This window comes from Coffea arabica, chromosome 11c (genome assembly GCF_036785885.1).
Source record: "Coffea arabica cultivar ET-39 chromosome 11c, Coffea Arabica ET-39 HiFi, whole genome shotgun sequence".
Classification (NCBI taxonomy): Eukaryota; Viridiplantae; Streptophyta; class Magnoliopsida; order Gentianales; family Rubiaceae; genus Coffea; species Coffea arabica.
In genome coordinates this window covers 39,998,496-40,015,398 of record NC_092330.1, presented here as the reverse complement: position 1 = coordinate 40,015,398, position 16,903 = coordinate 39,998,496, and the positions used below count along the sequence as shown (strand labels likewise).

At 36.5% G+C, this 16,903-nt stretch overlaps 2 protein-coding genes across 2 annotated transcripts; both read right to left on the bottom strand.

Annotated features, from left to right (window-relative positions):
* Positions 1–1,441: 1,441 nt before the first annotated feature.
* On the bottom strand, positions 1,442–6,542 carry LOC113717179 (putative late blight resistance protein homolog R1A-10). Its single transcript, XM_027241876.2, has 3 exons — positions 5,908–6,542; positions 2,037–4,312; positions 1,442–1,932 (listed from the first exon to the last, which is right to left on the bottom strand). The coding sequence occupies exons 1-2, from the start codon at positions 6,376–6,378 to the stop codon at positions 2,060–2,062; spliced, it is 2,724 nt and encodes a 907-aa protein (XP_027097677.1). The 5' UTR covers positions 6,379–6,542; the 3' UTR covers positions 1,442–1,932; positions 2,037–2,059.
* A 4,730-nt stretch (positions 6,543–11,272) lies between these two features.
* LOC113716417 (putative late blight resistance protein homolog R1A-10) lies at positions 11,273–15,075 on the bottom strand. Its single transcript, XM_027240745.2, has 3 exons — positions 14,408–15,075; positions 11,714–13,978; positions 11,273–11,475 (listed from the first exon to the last, which is right to left on the bottom strand). The coding sequence occupies exons 1-2, from the start codon at positions 14,861–14,863 to the stop codon at positions 11,750–11,752; spliced, it is 2,685 nt and encodes an 894-aa protein (XP_027096546.1). The 5' UTR covers positions 14,864–15,075; the 3' UTR covers positions 11,273–11,475; positions 11,714–11,749.
* Between the last annotated feature and the right edge of the window lie 1,828 nt (positions 15,076–16,903).

The window sequence follows — 16,903 nt, the reverse complement described above, 5'->3', positions numbered from 1 at the left end:
CCTAAATATATCTTTTTCCCCATCAATGTTATTTTTCAGAACTTCTACAATTTATTTATCTAGCGGTTATACGTGAAATGTCAATATTGCCCCTATATAAATGAACTCCCTATGATTTGTCGAGTGTTCAATTTAACTCCCCCTGATTTGAAAAATCACATTATGACTCCCTACGGTTTCAACTAAATTGAAAATTAAATAGAAAGCATCTCACGTATGGTAGGGAAAATATTGACATTTCACACACAACTGTTAGATTTGATGCTTTCTGTCCAATTTTCAATTTGGTCAAAACCACAAGGAGTTATAGTGTAGATTTCCAAACCAGAGGGAATTAAATTGAACATTTATCAAATCACAGAAAGTTTTTTGGTATTTTACCCCCTTTTTTTTTTATTGGCAAAACCCTGGGCGGGGATGCCGGTCCTTGATTTTATTAGAATTAACCAACAAATACAAAGAGCTTAATGGTCAAAACTCCATGATACAATGCCACTAGTCTAAACCTTATCAGATTGCATACGTAGATGGGGGAATTCCCTACTATCTAATTGTAGAGAAGCCCTAACCTCTCCCGGGAGATGATGTAACACGGTACAGTAAAATTCAGTTGACAAACGCAAACCTGCTAGTTTATCTGACGTGGAATTCACCTCTCTAAGCACATGCGAGAGAGAGATGCCGTTAAAGAAGATGATTAATATGTCTCTGATTTTCCTCAATGTGTTGCACACTTGAAGGCTACCCTAGTGGAAATTAATCGCACCAGGCACTCCGAGCCAAATGGGTAGAAAATTAGGTGTTTGCCTCTTAATAATTATTTCTTTATTTTTTTTTTTAAATATCGATCTCAGCATGATAAAGTTTGATATCTGAATTTGATGTTTAAGTATGTAATTATAGTGTTTAATTAGGTTTTAAAACTTCCTGATCTTTTCAATTTATCCAGGCGGCTTTAACAAAATTAATGCAGCAGCTCAAATGGTTGGATGTGGAGACTTAGAGATGAGAACTAATGGAAAATACTACTATGTATGATCGATTTTACAAAGTAAACAGATGGTCTAACTTAATAATCATGACATGACTAGTTTACCGTGATGTAATAACTCGAGGAAAAAAAAAAAAGTTAACAACCTTAATGTAAAGTTTAAACACTCCTGTCAATTCATCTAATGTGCGAAGTCGTAACCATAAGTTTCTTCATTTGCTTCCCTCGTCGATATCAAATACTCATTTTCCCCGAAGTTTTGATTAGAATGAACGAAATCTAATCAGCACGCAGCAGGAGACTCGCCCGCAAGTCATTCTAGCATTTCTGTTCAGGGACCCGGCGAGTTCAGCCTCAATTGTTGGGTTTCTGTTTGCAAAAACATCTCTTCTCGCTTCTAATGTAACTGGTTTATGCGCCCCGGGCCAAAATCCAACAAGAATTTAAGCATTCAGACAAGATAAGCTGGTTGGGTTTCCTTGAATTATGAAATGGAAAGGAGAAAAATAACAACCACATAGAAGAGTACATCTGGGATTCAACCCAAACTTCACAATACAAGGAAACAAGATCACAAGGCAAAAGCCTGACCTCTCAACAGGAAGAAAACACAAGGCTCCATATTTGAACATGCCGAGTCTCCTAGCAGAAACAAAATACCTATCCAACTCGTTTCTCCATCACTTTATTGGGCAGGAGATCCGTGGCCTTATTTTCTTCACAATAAACTTGTTGAAAAGAAAACTTGACATTAACAAAGATGCCGAACAAAAACAACCCAAAGACGGCATACCAGCTGAACGCTGTTGCCCAGAGCCAGGCGGCTAGGCTTTATTAACACAGAACAGAGAAGAAGGCACGCCAGGGGCTAGAAGCTTCAGTTCCACCATTTTACAAGGTTCACTTGAAGAGCACAAGGCAAAGCTAGTAAACATGAATTCCTGCAAAATGTGATCCTTCAATTCCGTAGAAGATTATGCATTAACAAATAGATCCAAAAGTACAAGTTAGAACTGTTTCACCACCCTGTCAAAGAAGCACTTACAGAGCATGTTTACTCGGCCATCACTATTCTGGAGGATAAACAGTGAGCTTAATCGGGGTAGTCTTCTTGTCATATGGCCGCGCAATAATTTCCATTAATTGTTGTTGCACAATTCTCCGGGCAGAAGAAACTACTGAATCCTTGGCATATTCTAGGTCAATCATCTCAAGGTGTTTCATGTATACAAAGTCAGATGGGATCCGCACAAGTTTCTTGCACTGCTTGAGGACAAGGCACCTGAGTTGTGGGAAATTAGTGGCTTTAGCGTCCCAAGACTTTAAATTTGTAGACCCAATGAACAGAACTTTGAGACAACGAAATCCCCCTCCTTCTGTTTGCCAATCCTCTCCCATAAAAGCATTGTCTTTCAATTTGAGAACCTCAAGAAACCGAAGCTTTCCAAGTATAGGCATGTGAATTTGCCAATCTAGACTTGTATCCTGCAGACTCAACCTTGTTAATCTTGCTGGGAATTTGTGTACTGGAGGAAGAGCAAGCAGCTTGGAAGTTACTTCATCATTGCGTAACTTCAGATTCTCAAGGGAGACTAGTTCGCAGAGCATGTCAAACAAACGAGACTCACCATTGGCCTTCACAAGAGTGCCCAAGTTCCCACGTATACCAAGCTTCTTAAGTTTCTTAGTCCTCTCAAGCACATCATTTGTGAGACATTCAGGTGCAACAGTAGATAGAGTTTGTAGGTTTTCACTGCTAGAGCATTGCCTTGAACACTCGGGCAAGAGTGTGGAGGTATTGGTACGCAGATGCCTTAGCTTTGTCATTCCCCAAATGTCAGCTTCTATGCTGAGGGTCGGGTGAGTTGTGTAAACGATAAGAGTTTGCAAGTTTACCAGGCTGGACATCTTTCTGGGAAGGATTTGGAGCTCGCAACAGATGGCAATGAACTTTAGGAGAACAAGGTTAGGTAGTTGGGCTGGAAAACGACCAGGAAGCTTGACAGATAAAATATCCAACACTCGGAGTAGTTTGAAGTGCTTACATATATTAGAGCAAAGTTCCTTCTTCAACGTAGTTTCTTCCCCAAAGCTCAAGAATGAGCGGACTTTCTCTGCAGGCTGTTCTTTACGAACGTACGCTTCAAAGTGAGAGTTAATACAGGTAAGGCGACGGCCAGAAGATGGATTGGTGTCCGTGTGAACTTGTTGGAAAAGATTTTCTGCTCTAGCCATCTTCTTGCAGAAGTCACGCAGTGTGTCATGGATTATACATGTCTTAATCCGACCACTTAAAGTTCTCCTTCGCACCATCACTAAATTCCTGCCAACCAATTCCCTCAAACATAACTCTGCTATTTTTTCCATGCTTGCTCTCTCAGATTGGGGAATAAACCCCTCAGCGATCCACAATTGCAACAATTTCGACACGGGGATCTCCAAGTCTTCAGGGAAGACACCAAGGTACAGAAAACACGATTTGAGTATGTCAGGCAAGTTATCATAACTCCGTCTTATTAATTCATCAATCCTTTTTTGGTGGTTATTGTCAACTAACTCAGCTACACCGTTAAGCACATCTTCCCACCATGTAAGATCTTTTGGATGATTCCTAAGAATACCAGCGGTTACCACTATTGCCAGTGGTAGCCTGTCACACTTAGCGAGAATCTTCTTTTCAATGGATTCTAGTTCCTCTGGACATGTATTTTCGTCGAAAACCTTGATCCTCAGTAATTCTTCAGCCTCTTCTGCAAACATAAGCCGCAATTTATATGGTTTAGTCTTTGTTGCAACATAGTTGGCCACAGACTCGATTCGAGTAGTCACTAATACCCTGCTGCCCTTGCCGTTGTCAGGTAAAAATGTTTTGATATCCTCCCAAACATCATTTTGCCAAACATCATCCATGACAATCAAATACTTGTACTTCAATTCGTGTCTGACCATGCCAACTAATTCTTCCTCCGTCTTGTTCTGCTCCCTAATGTTCTTGATGAAGGCACTTAGTATGCTAAGAAGCACTTCTTTCTTGTTGTATTCATTTGAAACAGTGACAAATATACGAGTAAAAAAATGATACTCGATTCTTAAGTCATTCAAGACCTTTCTTGCAAGTGTTGTCTTTCCTAGCCCCAGCATTCCATGTATTGATGCCATTTCTAGCTCCTTTGACTCACTGTGCTGCTCTGCATCGGAATTGCTCTGCTCCTCTCCCTCAGATTTGCCTTGAACCAGTTTTTTCCCGCCGAGAAGTTCCAATACATTATCAGCTGCATCTTCAAACCCAATGATTCTGTCTGGTTCTTGATTGCCTCCAGTCTATTACAATGAAAATACAAGAATCACTATATAATATGCCTTGCACGTTTTCCTTAAATATATCAAAAGAATTAATGTATAAAATTATATTTAAAAACCTATTGAATAAACTACTACATAAGGAGGATTGGATGCATGCCATATATATCAAATTTGAAACTCAAAGTCAATTCATGCTTAGTTGTCATGCATCCGGACCCGCTATTGTATATGCTATCAATGGAGAAAGATACATCCTATACCAATGGATGTGTAGACAGAATAAAACATTGGTAATGTATAATATTTATGTATTGCTTTTGCTTTCCTTTTCTTTTCTGGCTTTTGTTGCTTGTTGAGTGAATCTTTTTTTTTTTTTTTTTTTTCTTAGTAGTTTATTTTCATTGATGACATATCTATCATTTCTTCTCAATACTAATTATTGTTTTTTGTTTAGTGTGTTAATGTGCAAAGGAATTGCTCATACATAACATAATAGCATCTTTTCTCTTAGTTGGAATATTTCATTCTTTTAAGGGTTAAAAACAAAAAAGCCCCCTGTGGTATACCTAATACACAGAAAAACCTCCCATGGTTTCAAAACATACAAAACGACACCTCACGTTTTGAACCAAATTATAAACTAACAAAATTTGTTAAACTTAATGAAAATGACGGTCTAGGTGGTTAAACTTACCTGATTCCATTAAGTCTACCGTTAAATTTACTGGATTCCGTTAAGTTTAATGAATTCTGTTAATTACAATTTAGTTCAAAACATGATATGTCATTTTGTATGTTTTGAAACCACTGAAAACTTTTCTGTGTATTAGATATACCACATGGGACTTTTTTGTTTTTAACCCTTCTTTTAATTTATATTTTCATTTTATATGCTACTCACAGTGATATTTGGAGGAGGGTTGGTTTGGGTGATTCGGGGGAGGGAGTATAAGTGAAATGTCGTGGGTTTGAACCCTCCCACTTGCACTATAAGAAAGAGGATATTTTCCTATTTATGTAAGCCGTCGAAATGACCATCTGCCTGACAAATAGTAATATATATAATAAAAAACTATTGTTATATTGGACCACAGAAAATTTATAGAAATTTTAAGTTTTCTTTAAACTTATTACAGAGTACTATTTTCCAAATAATCTAGAAAATGCAGTGCCATATAATCAGACAAACAGTAAGAAAAATATTTCATATGCGTTTGTTTTATTTATTCTAGGATCAAAGTTTCCTGTTCAGTGCAAATGCAAACGTGTTCTTCTTTCAAACGAAAGAAAAGGTATAATTCAGTGTTTATTGATGATTTGCCTCATAGGCATACTCATTACATACGTTATAAATTATGTAAAGCAACAACCCATTAACATAATCACTGTTTAGAACTTACTGGCAACTGAGCTGAAATACTGAGGAATATCATGCATCAAGAATTTGGTTTGTCTGCAGCGTGTATGTCTATGTATAAATGGTAAGAAATTGCAATGGAAGAACTAAAACATTCCATCTAACTATGAACTTGTCCAAATGAAGTGGGCAGATGCAATCATGCAATTACAAATAAACTTGTAACAGTAAACAAATTTTAGGTACTATTAGTTACCTGATTTTCTTCAGACATTGAACTATGTCTTGATGACTCTCTTGACAACTCTTCTAATGCCACGAGGTGGAGGCCAATCTCCTTGTTGTCCTCGTTGGTCTTCTTCACCTTTGCACTCAGCTTTTGCACCGTTTCACCTAAGATCCTGAGGTTACTTAGGTGTTCTCTGGCGCGTACTGCTTTCTTGAAGAAATTCTTGCTTTGGTACAGTATCTCCTCCGCGATGTATGTTTCCATCAGATCTTCGACCTCGAAAACCCGGCTCCTGATCTCGTCCGCCAGCTCCGTCAGGGGCTTTGAGTTGCGGTACTTTGCAGTGTACTCGGCCATGAAAGCCTTCAAGAGCCGGACGTCTGCCTGGAGATCGGTGATTTTCTCATAGTTATCGCTTATCAATCTGCGATTCTCATCGATCAATTGCAGCAGATTTTGCAAGGCAAATCCTACTGAAACCTGTATAGCCTGTTCCATATCTCTCACCGCCGATCTTGATTTGTTTCTTGAAAGCTAGAAATCAACCAACTTGGATTAGATCATGAGATGAGAGGCTGTAGCTGTGCAAGGTCGAGTCGTATATAGTTTTGTGAGAATCGTACAAAAAGACTACCAGTACATTGAACTTCATCGATCAACATGTATAGACACATAGCTGACTTGACTTTAAGTGGCCCCAGCAACTCATTTTCTAGTATTAAGTCTACAGCTGGTAACCATTAAGCTACCTGATCATAAAAGCATAAACAAAGAAATGTTTTGTATTCCTATATTACACACACACATATACGTACGTATACATATACACACATAGGAACGAACTGTGGTTAGGCAGAGTCAGGAACTGTGGTTAAGGAATGCATAGCATTGGGTCAATTACATATAACTTAAGCTTTGCTTATTATATATGTAAAAAGAAATTTAGTTTAGTCATAAGTTTATGCATTCATTCTTATATAAGTTAAGTGGTATCATTTACTTTTCAAATATGATGTTGGAAAAATATTTGGCTTCTTAAGGGGCTGTTCGGTAGTGGACGGAAATTCTACAAGAATTTTAGGGGCTGCAAATCCAAGACAAATGGATTAGATTTTCCTCTTTTAAATGGATTATATTTGAAAGCATAGTATGCGAGCCTAATATCTGGTTTTTCAAAGTTGAGGGGGACAATTCTCTACCCTCCGATCAATGTGTTGCTCCATCACCAGCCCTTGGATTGTTCCGTTACATTTTGAACCTCGATTATGCTCGACGATTTCCAGTAATGCTTGAATGAAATATGTTTTATTATAAAAAAAAATGAATGCATTTGATAAAATTAAAATTTTTATTAAATTACTAAATTATTAAGTACTAATATAATACATTCAAGTGTATATTGCATTAAGTGATACGTGAATAGTTTATAACTTATTTTTTGATGCAAGTTTTGTCCAAAAAATTCAATGCTACTTAATTAAATCACATGTTCTATATTTGATTATCAAAAGTGTCTGAATATATTAAGAGATGGATCTATTAAATTTAAGTATTGAATTGAATTATTAAACGGTGACGCAGACTATTGACACTAAACAATTTATGAGGGTGTCGTTCCGATCCATGGGTAAAAGCCAAACATGACCGTCCATGACGGTTCAAAAAAGGTAATAGCCACACCACCTTTTTCAATTTATTACTATACGCCTACCCGGAAGTCATCTCAAATCTTTAAAATTTTTCTTATTCTCACAATTTTTGTTTGACTTTTCTTGATGTTCCGGATTTTAACACTAAATGCTAGTAAAAAACAAAAGTTGTTGGATTCGAATAATTACACTTTGTTTATATTCTTGTTCACGTATCATGATCATGCCTACCTAGCAATTTTGTATCTTGGTCAATTAGAATAATTATAAATCATTTGGCCCCATTTGTCAAGTGAGTTTTTTAATTATTTGTTTAAAATTTTACTATAGTTTACTGTAAAAAATTTTTAAAGTGTGTTTTTTTGGAATATATTTTAAAGTATATAGTTTAAAAATTTTAATAAGTTATTTGAGATTACTGTAATTAAAATTTTTAAAAAATTTGTAGCAGATAAACTTAACAAAAAACATATATGCAAATAAGGCCATTATCATTCATTATGTGAGCAGCGTGAAGGATCATTATCATTACTGTAAACGGCCGTTTGAACTCTAATTAGTATTTAATTATTGCATCTCGTCCTTCACGGAAATGGAGCGCATGGTGGTAGTTTCTAGTCTAGATTGTACACGTTAATGTTTAATCGCTCAAACCGCTATCATGTTCTTAATACTTCATCTTCCTTCTTTGACAATGAATCAAGATGAAATAGGATGGTAAAGAACCTTGGCAGAAATAAATTGGCAAATCGATTGTCCAATGAGTATTTAAAAAAAAAAAAAGAAAAGAGAGAGACAAAATTAAAAGCAAAGCACGTAGTTGGTCATAGAAGGAGCCAGTACAATTGGTACAGCTTTTGTACTTTTTTTCAGAAGGTAGTTATATTAAATTATTAAATTGATATATAAGAACAAAAATTATGTTTACAACAAAGCAATAAGTATATATATATATATATATATATATTAAGGTTTTGTTTGGATTGTATTTTTCTAGATTTTTTTGTAGAAAATTTATTGTAACGATTTGATATATGTGAGGTAAAAAGGTGATAGGAAAATGTGTTCACAGAAAACATAGCAATTTTTCTATGAAAAACTGCTGTCCAAACAGGGCCTAAATTATATAAAATATACAGCAACCAACCGACTGCACAATTGTACCAAAATCACAATTTTTTTTCCAGTAACGATAACATTTGTATAACGTAATCTACCTTATTCTATGAGGAGGGGAGGCTAAAAAAGCTGTGTGGAGAACTAGTAGGTATACAGATCTGATTAAATTAAAGAGATGTTTTGATATTATAGTTGATTTTTTTTTATTGCAGGTGACAATCCAGATTTAAGTTCCTTTTTGTTGACCGCACCAAAATGACAATTATGGTGGCTCCTTCTTCCGGAGAGGACTAAACTTTGGCCTGACAATGTGGCCTTCCCCGTTACTGATTGGAAGTTTCCAGGTTGCGTGCCATAAGACACCGTTGTTAGGCTTTTCTGCTTAAACAAATATTAATGGACAGGAAGTTCCACAGGCCTGGTGATCGATTTCTCATCTATCATCCTCCTTTTCAGACTTTCATTAGACTTGATAAAAGAATGGCAACATGAGAAGGATAAAAAGAACAATTGATCATATTGTTCAAACTTAAGCCTGGGAAAAATCAATGGAACATCTTTACCAAAATCAATCGATCATTTTGTATTGCAATTCCTGGAAAATTCTTGGGTGGAAAAAATCTAACAAGAAATGCTTCATGACACTTGCTTAAATTATCAATATATATTTTCTCAAAAAGCACATTCGCTTGAATGGAATGCATTTTATGAATTGCTTCTTTCAATTGAATGTTCAAACACTACTGCAGAGACTGCTATCATATTAATCTTGAGCTACTTCGGCTACCGTATGGCAATGAACAAGATTGATGTAAAAAAAAACCTTATCAGCATTAAATTTGGAAACCCATTCTGTATTGAATGAATACAGAAGAAAAAAGAAAGCAAGTATAGAAAAACCCATTCTGTATTGAATGAATACAGAAGAAAAAAAAAAAAAAGTAAGTATAGAAAAGCAAGTAGTTGACAATGAATAAGACAATTTCTTTTCTTTTTGGAAGGAAAACACGTCCTCCGATGAGCATAAAGCACCAGAAAAAGAAAACTATCTCGAGGGCCTAAACAGAATTGAATAATGCAAGTGGCAAATAGAGAAACTTTCTATTACCTGTGGCAGCAAGCAGGATTCGTAGATAACTTTCTTGAGGGTCTGAACAAAATGGAATAATTGCAAGTGGCAAATAGAAAAAAGTAAAGCCAATCTATTACACTTGGTTTGGAACGTAGGACTGTCCTGTCCAGTGGGATGATTTTCCTTCCGGTTAAAAAGTTGTAACCTTGTTTGGAAAGTTTTTTCTCTTAAAAATTTTTTATATTTTTTTAACATATTTTTAATTATTTTTATTATATATATATATATATATATATATCAAATCGTTACAGTATATTTTATTATAAAAATTTTAAAAAATAACAATCCAAACGCTTTGTTTTACCCTTAAAAAAAAAAGGATCCATTTCACACTTGTGAATAATGGTGGGCACATTTCACACTTATAATTACAGACTATAATATTTGAGCCATTCATATAGAAATGTAACATTTTCATCTCCTAAGATGGCCGACCACCGCCACCACTGTCCATTTCCAAAAAGATTATGGACAGGGTTAATGCATAACTTCCTATTTGGACCGGGAATTGCATCCCACAATAACCTGTGTCTAATTGCTGAGGCTCTTAAAACTCACACGGTATCCTCAGTGCTACTTCTATATTTATACCAAATGTTTCGTTTATTTAATTTGTCATGTGTTATTTATTAAAATTTTTTTTACCATCACGTGATAAGTGAAATTGACACTGAATTTGATACCGAATAGTGGCACAGAGGATCCAAACTGCTTAAAACTCACAATTGACCGGGTGAAGCAACACCCCCCTCCAATTAGTCCAAAAAAGATACAAATGGCAAATGCAACCAAAACTCTTGCCACTTGCTATTAGTAGAATATGGGCAGAGACTATGGAGGTTAAAAGCTCAAAGTTCCCTGATATACATAGAGGATCTTCTGTTTCACCTCCTGATGATCAAAAGTAAAATATTAAAAATCATTTTGATCGAATCATGTAGTTGGTCCCTTCAGGTGTCACATTTTGCTTGCGACACATTTTGTCCTCGAGTTCAACAAATCACCTTTGAAGTGCCAAGTGCGGCCATGGCTTCGACAGAAGCTAGATTAGGCTTGGAGGGCTGGAAGTTCTTTCAAGATATCAGTCGACTTTTAACTTGCAATAATGAACTGAGAAATGAGGAGCCATTTAAATCTGATGAACTGAGATATAGATATTGCCATAGACGTGGCCGTACGTAGTGCTTTGCAGCTCTCGATGGCACTGAAATGTTTTCACGGAATTCTCATTACTACGACGCCGTAATACTACTCCTCAGTATAATAAATTTGCATTCCATCATAAATTGTTACTGAAAGCTTCCTTAGGGGAGAACCCAGCAAATGTTTATACATGTAACTTTACAAGATAAAATTTCAGATTAAGGCGTTTAACCATTCATCATTGAAATATATAGTCATATTGACAATTTTGATTCCGTTTTAAGTTAAATTGGAAATAGGAGTTTGGCGAGAAAGGAACCAAATGTTTCTTGACCATGTAGGAGACAGATTATGCTAAGAAGTTGGGGAAGTGAATGTTGAAATTCCTCCTCAGGAGTGAAGTCTACATGAAATTAACATTAAGGTTTAAAGCCCACATCCAAATTTCTTACAAATCAAAAGCACACCCAAACTAAATTTGAAGACGTCGTGCTTCACAGTCTTTCGCTTTAGACCAGAAGATCAGTGGCCATTTTCTCCTGAATTAATAATCTGAAAAGAAAGAGGCCAGGTGAAGTTAGCTCTATTGGGTAGTTCTGATGAAAATGAATGTTGCTGCTTGTTGAGAAATGCCAGTTTTTTTCCGTGGAAATGAAGAGTAATCTCAATGTTAGCAGCTGCAGTCTTGAAAGAATTTCAGCCATAAAACCTTACAATTCCACTAATGACCAGAAAAAGCATAAAAGAACAAATCATCAAAGAAGAGTGGATCCTGAGTTATTCTACCAACCTGAGAAGGCACGGACAACTCAGATGCATTTGGCACTCAATGTTCTGGAGGATATACGGAGAGCTTGAAGCCACTAGTTTTGTTGCCCCTTTGAGCTTGCTCTAGCTTCAGCACCTGAAGTTTCCTGGCAGAAGAAGCCACCGAAGGATTTGTGCAGTGAAGGACCACCATCTGGAGGCTAGGAATATCTGCCAGGTCATGTGGGAAGGCTCTGAGTTTATCACAATTTCTGAGTACAAGGCTTTTAAGCTTTGGAAATTGATCCACTGAAGCTTCCCATACCACCAAATCCGTGCGTCCAATGTGCAAAAATTTGAGACGAAGAAAGCCACCCTTTTCTGTTTGCCACAACCTTCCTTTGAATGCATTGTCTTTCAACTTAAGAACCTCGAGATTTTCCAGCTTCCCTAATGTGGACATCTCACTCCAATCCAACAGCGTATTTAACAAAGTCAATTTTGTCAACTCTCTGGGAAAACTTTTATGCGAAGGAAGACCGAATAACCTGGAGGATATATCATCATTCAATAACTTCAAATTTTCAAGCGAATCTAACTTTCGAAGATAGCCAAACAAACTAGATTCGCCAGTGATCTCAAAAAGCTTGGCTAATTTTCCGCGTATTCCCAATTTCTTGAGTCTGGTAGTCCTTTCAAACACCTCTTCTTTGCAACTTTCTGGTGAAACAGTATGCAAAGTCAGCAGATTTTCACCTATTAAAGCCTCTTCCTTGCTCCTTTGGTTTTTGTTATCTGGACAAGGCAAAAGAGTAGACGCATTTGTATGCAAATGCCTTAACTGTGGCATCTTCCATATATCTGCTTTGATTTCAAGGATGCGTGATGTTGTATTGACTATAAGAGTTTGCATGTTACACATGGTAGACATTGCCGGAGGGAGGACTGAGATGTTAGAAGAAAAAGCAACATACTTTAAAAGAACCAAATGGCATAGATCAGGAGGAAAACGGGTGAAGGTGAGAGATTGAACCTCCAATACTCTAAGCAACTTAAAGGTTTTGGGAATTGCAGAGACATGTTTTGGTTCCACAGTAGTTTCTTCTTTGGCAAAAGTCAAGAAAGACCGGACACACTTACCAGAAGGTGTGGGCCGTGAAATGTAGTCCAAAACATTGACATGATTGATGCAAAGCCGACGATATTGATCCAAAGCTGGGTGTTCAGATAAAAAGAACGAAAGTTTATCCTTTTTTATTTCTTGGAAGAAATTTTCTTCTGTAGCTTCATTCTTGCAAAACTCACGCAAAGTGTCATGGATGCGACAAGTTTTAATTCGGTCATTTGACCTTCTTTGTCCAACCATCACTAAGTTTCTCGCAACAAGTTCCTCCAAGTGCTGCTCTGCTATGTCTTCCAAGTTGATATCACCTTCCTGTAGTACGAGTCCTTCAGCAATCCAAAGTCGCAACAACTTCCAAACAGGGATCTCAAAGTCTTCCCGAAAGACACCAAGGTAAATGAAACATGGCTTCAAGTGATTTGGTAAGTGCTTGTACATTAGTTCTATTACCTTAGTGGTTTGCTCTTGATCCCTTGCAATGTAATCCTTAACACTATCTGCCACATGTTTCCACCAATCAATTCTCTCTTTGTTGTTCCAAAGAATACCTGCAATGACAACCACTGCAAGTGGTAATCCGTCACATTTATTTGCTATTTCTATCTCATACTCCTGCAGCTCCTTTGGGCACTTGTCGTCATCAAAGACCTTCCAACGAAGTAACTCCCGACTCTTTTCTAGAGGTAAAAAGTCCAACTTATGGAAAGGGATACCCCGACTTGCATGTTCAGCAACTTTCTCATTTCGAGTAGTTATTAGAACTCTGCACCGCTTGTTATTGCTTGGAAAAGCTTTTTTGAGTCTATCCCAATCCTCTTTCTCCCAGACATCATCCATCACAACTAAATACTGCTTTCCCTCCAACTGCTTGCGGAGATATTCTTCTAATTGATCTTCTACCATCTTATTCACCTCATCGTTGATTTGTGTAAAAGATCTTAGAATACTGAGGAACACTTCCCTTTTCTCGTATTCTTTTGAAACGTAAACAAATGCCTTGATCATAAATTCATAATCAACAATTGGATCCTTAACAACCTTTTTAGCTAACGTTGTCTTGCCCAGTCCAAGCATACCAACAATTGAGATTACTTCAAGATGTTGTGATCCACCGGTGAGAAGTTTGCTTACTTTTTCCGTTGCCTCCTCAAAACCAACCACATGCTCTTCCTCTACTTTTGGTGCCTGGTTGCAGTATACAAGGTAAGAATATGCATAAGATCGTTTGAAAGAAATGACTAAAATCAGTGACATAAATATGTTGATCCGAAAACAGAATCGACTCCTAAAGCCATACTTGACTCGTAACAGCAAGGGAATTAATTACTCGTACATATGTCCTAATTGAGATAGCTCAATATTCCTTACTAGCGCCATTTGGTACATAACTTACATTCCGAATGTTGATATTAATTAAAGACTAAATGGATATAGTTCATATGCAACAAACAATTAGGGATTAAATTTACAAGATTTCTTGAATCGATTAAAAATGTTGAACTTTAGTAATGTTTCAGCACCATCCACAAAATGTACAAACAAATAAGTAGACAGATAGAAAAGTCTTTACTAAACAAAAGATGGAAAGCAGGAGTTTGGCTTGTCTATTTTTACCTCTTTAGGCTTTGGAATCTTGTTAAGACTGGCGATGACTTGATACTGCAGGGCCTCAAAGCCATTCCTGGCCTTTTCTTGATTAATCTCCCTCACTTTCTTGCCAACTTCTTCAATCTGTTTCCCCACTTCCCGAAGCTTGGTGGGATAATCAATTATGTGAAAAGTTTTAGATATCCAGGATCTTGCTCTTTGAACCGAGGCTTGAACGATATAAGTGTCCACAGCATCTTCAGCTTGGTTGACTACGGTCTTTATTTCCTTCACCAATTCCTTGAGAAAATCGCTGTCGTGATTGTATCTCGAGTAATCTCTCATCAGAGCCTTCAGAGTCTCGAGTTCTTGGCAAAGAATCAGAATGTTATCTCGTACATCGGCGATCAAATGATAGTTGTAACTCAGTACCTGGTGAAGGTTGTCTAGCAGAAAAGTCACTGCAGCATCTGGAACAGACATCTCTAACTCAGATCTGTTTCTCTCCCAGGAAGCTACTAGGACTAACTGAGTCGAGGATCAGGATTGAATTGAACTGAACTGATATCAAGATTCCAGAGGAGACTTGGCAGATAGCAGGTGGAGTTGACTTAACTCAGCTACGCAGCAACGAAAATGGTAGGTACAAATTATGCTACAGCTACTACTACTACCACCACTGCTTTTCCTGTTCTGGGGACACAGATGGAGAAATTATTAACTTAAAGCAAGTGGCAGACAGCAAATGCAAATGTAGCAGGATAAAGCAAGAAGATAAAAGAGTTAACAGCCGGGTAGAAGATGGCTTAGAAAACAGGTTTTTTACTCTCCACGATTCAGTATAGTAGTATTCACTATGGACGGGTAATATGGACGGCTAAATAAATAACGTTGCATGCTTGCAAATGTATTTTTTTTTTTTTTTTTTTGTAACAGGAAGCATATTGTACTTTACCGGTTGATACTCTTTCGCCTCCACGTCAAAGACAAGGGATAATTTCAGAAACCTCCCCTAAATTTTCTGACAATTTCACTGGATTCCCTTGAGGTTTGGAAAATTACACTTACATCCCTTAATTTAATAGTTTTAGTAACAAAATCTTAAATAATATTGACTTGGTCAATTTTTTAAATGAATACCCAAAAATATCCTTATATAATGAGTTTCAATTTATTTTCCTATACATTTATAAGATTATCTAGTATAATTATAATAAAAAATTGTCAAATTTTTCATGTCCATACCTATTATTTGATAAATAATTATAATAATAATTTTATCACTATGATAGGATACTTTTGATAATACTTTATTATAGATTTAGGTTTATAAGATAGAAAAGAAAATGCTGAAATAATTCATATAGAATTTATGAATTTTTCGAATAGTAGAATTATCATAATTTAGTAATGATTTTGGGTCATTTCTTTTTGGTTTATAGTTAATTTTAGTACCAAAAAATAGAAAATAAAGATCAGGAAAAATATTGGATTGCATATAAAATTAACTCATCAAAAAAATTACTAGTTCGACATTTGGTTACAATAAAAACTAGAAGCAATAGCTATAGTTTAATAGTTTTATTGGAGAAAAATAAAAAAAAAGAATAAGAAGGAAAAAATGAAAAAATAATTTCAAAATTCATTCTTAGTATAAGCATATCAAATAAAGGAATTTCATGAAAATATTTAAGGGCAAAATTGTCATTATAAATAACAAGAGAGGTATGTGTAATTTTTTGAACTTCAAGGGAGCTTAGTGAAATTGTTAGAAACATGAGGGAAGGTTTCTAAAATTATTCCTAAAGATAAAGAAGCCTTCTTTTTTAAAAATAAATAAATAAATAAAGAAGGCCATCGTACCAGCAACCGCGTTACCATCCGTGTAGAGTAGAACCGTAGATGTTGCTCTCTGAGATAGAATCCCATTTAGCTATTCCGAAATTTCTGTTGAAGACTTGATGTACCAATCTCAAATAGTCATGCAAGCTTAATATTCATAATTCAATCGGATTGACCCAAAATACAATTTAATCTTCATTCTCTATAAACAAGTCAACATTTTTATTTGGTAACTTCCCCTCCTGCCACTAGCCTAGTCTTTTTTTTTTTTTTTTTCGACACAGGGGTGTCCGGATCAATTCTTACGGGGTTCGACTAATCTCTTGCGGTCCAGATCCAGCGTCCTAATCCGACCCGAATGCGATAAGTGCGCGGAGGAACCCAGTAGAACGGACGGAGACTCGAACTTGAGATCTTAAGAATTACCGGTGAGAGAGGCGCTATCGCTGAACCATTCGCGCGGGGCGCCACTAGCGGACTAGCCTAGTCATTGTCCAATACTTTCTTCGGCCCAACTAGAATATTGCCCGTGTGAAGAGATCTCCCCCGGTCTTTCAAGCAAGGAATCAGGTTTCCACTCTTCCATCTTTTTGGCCAAGTAATCTGCTTTTTTTTCTTTTCTTTTCCTTATTCTTGGATTTTGATGACGTTTTGATCAAGACAAAGAAGAAACAAGCACAT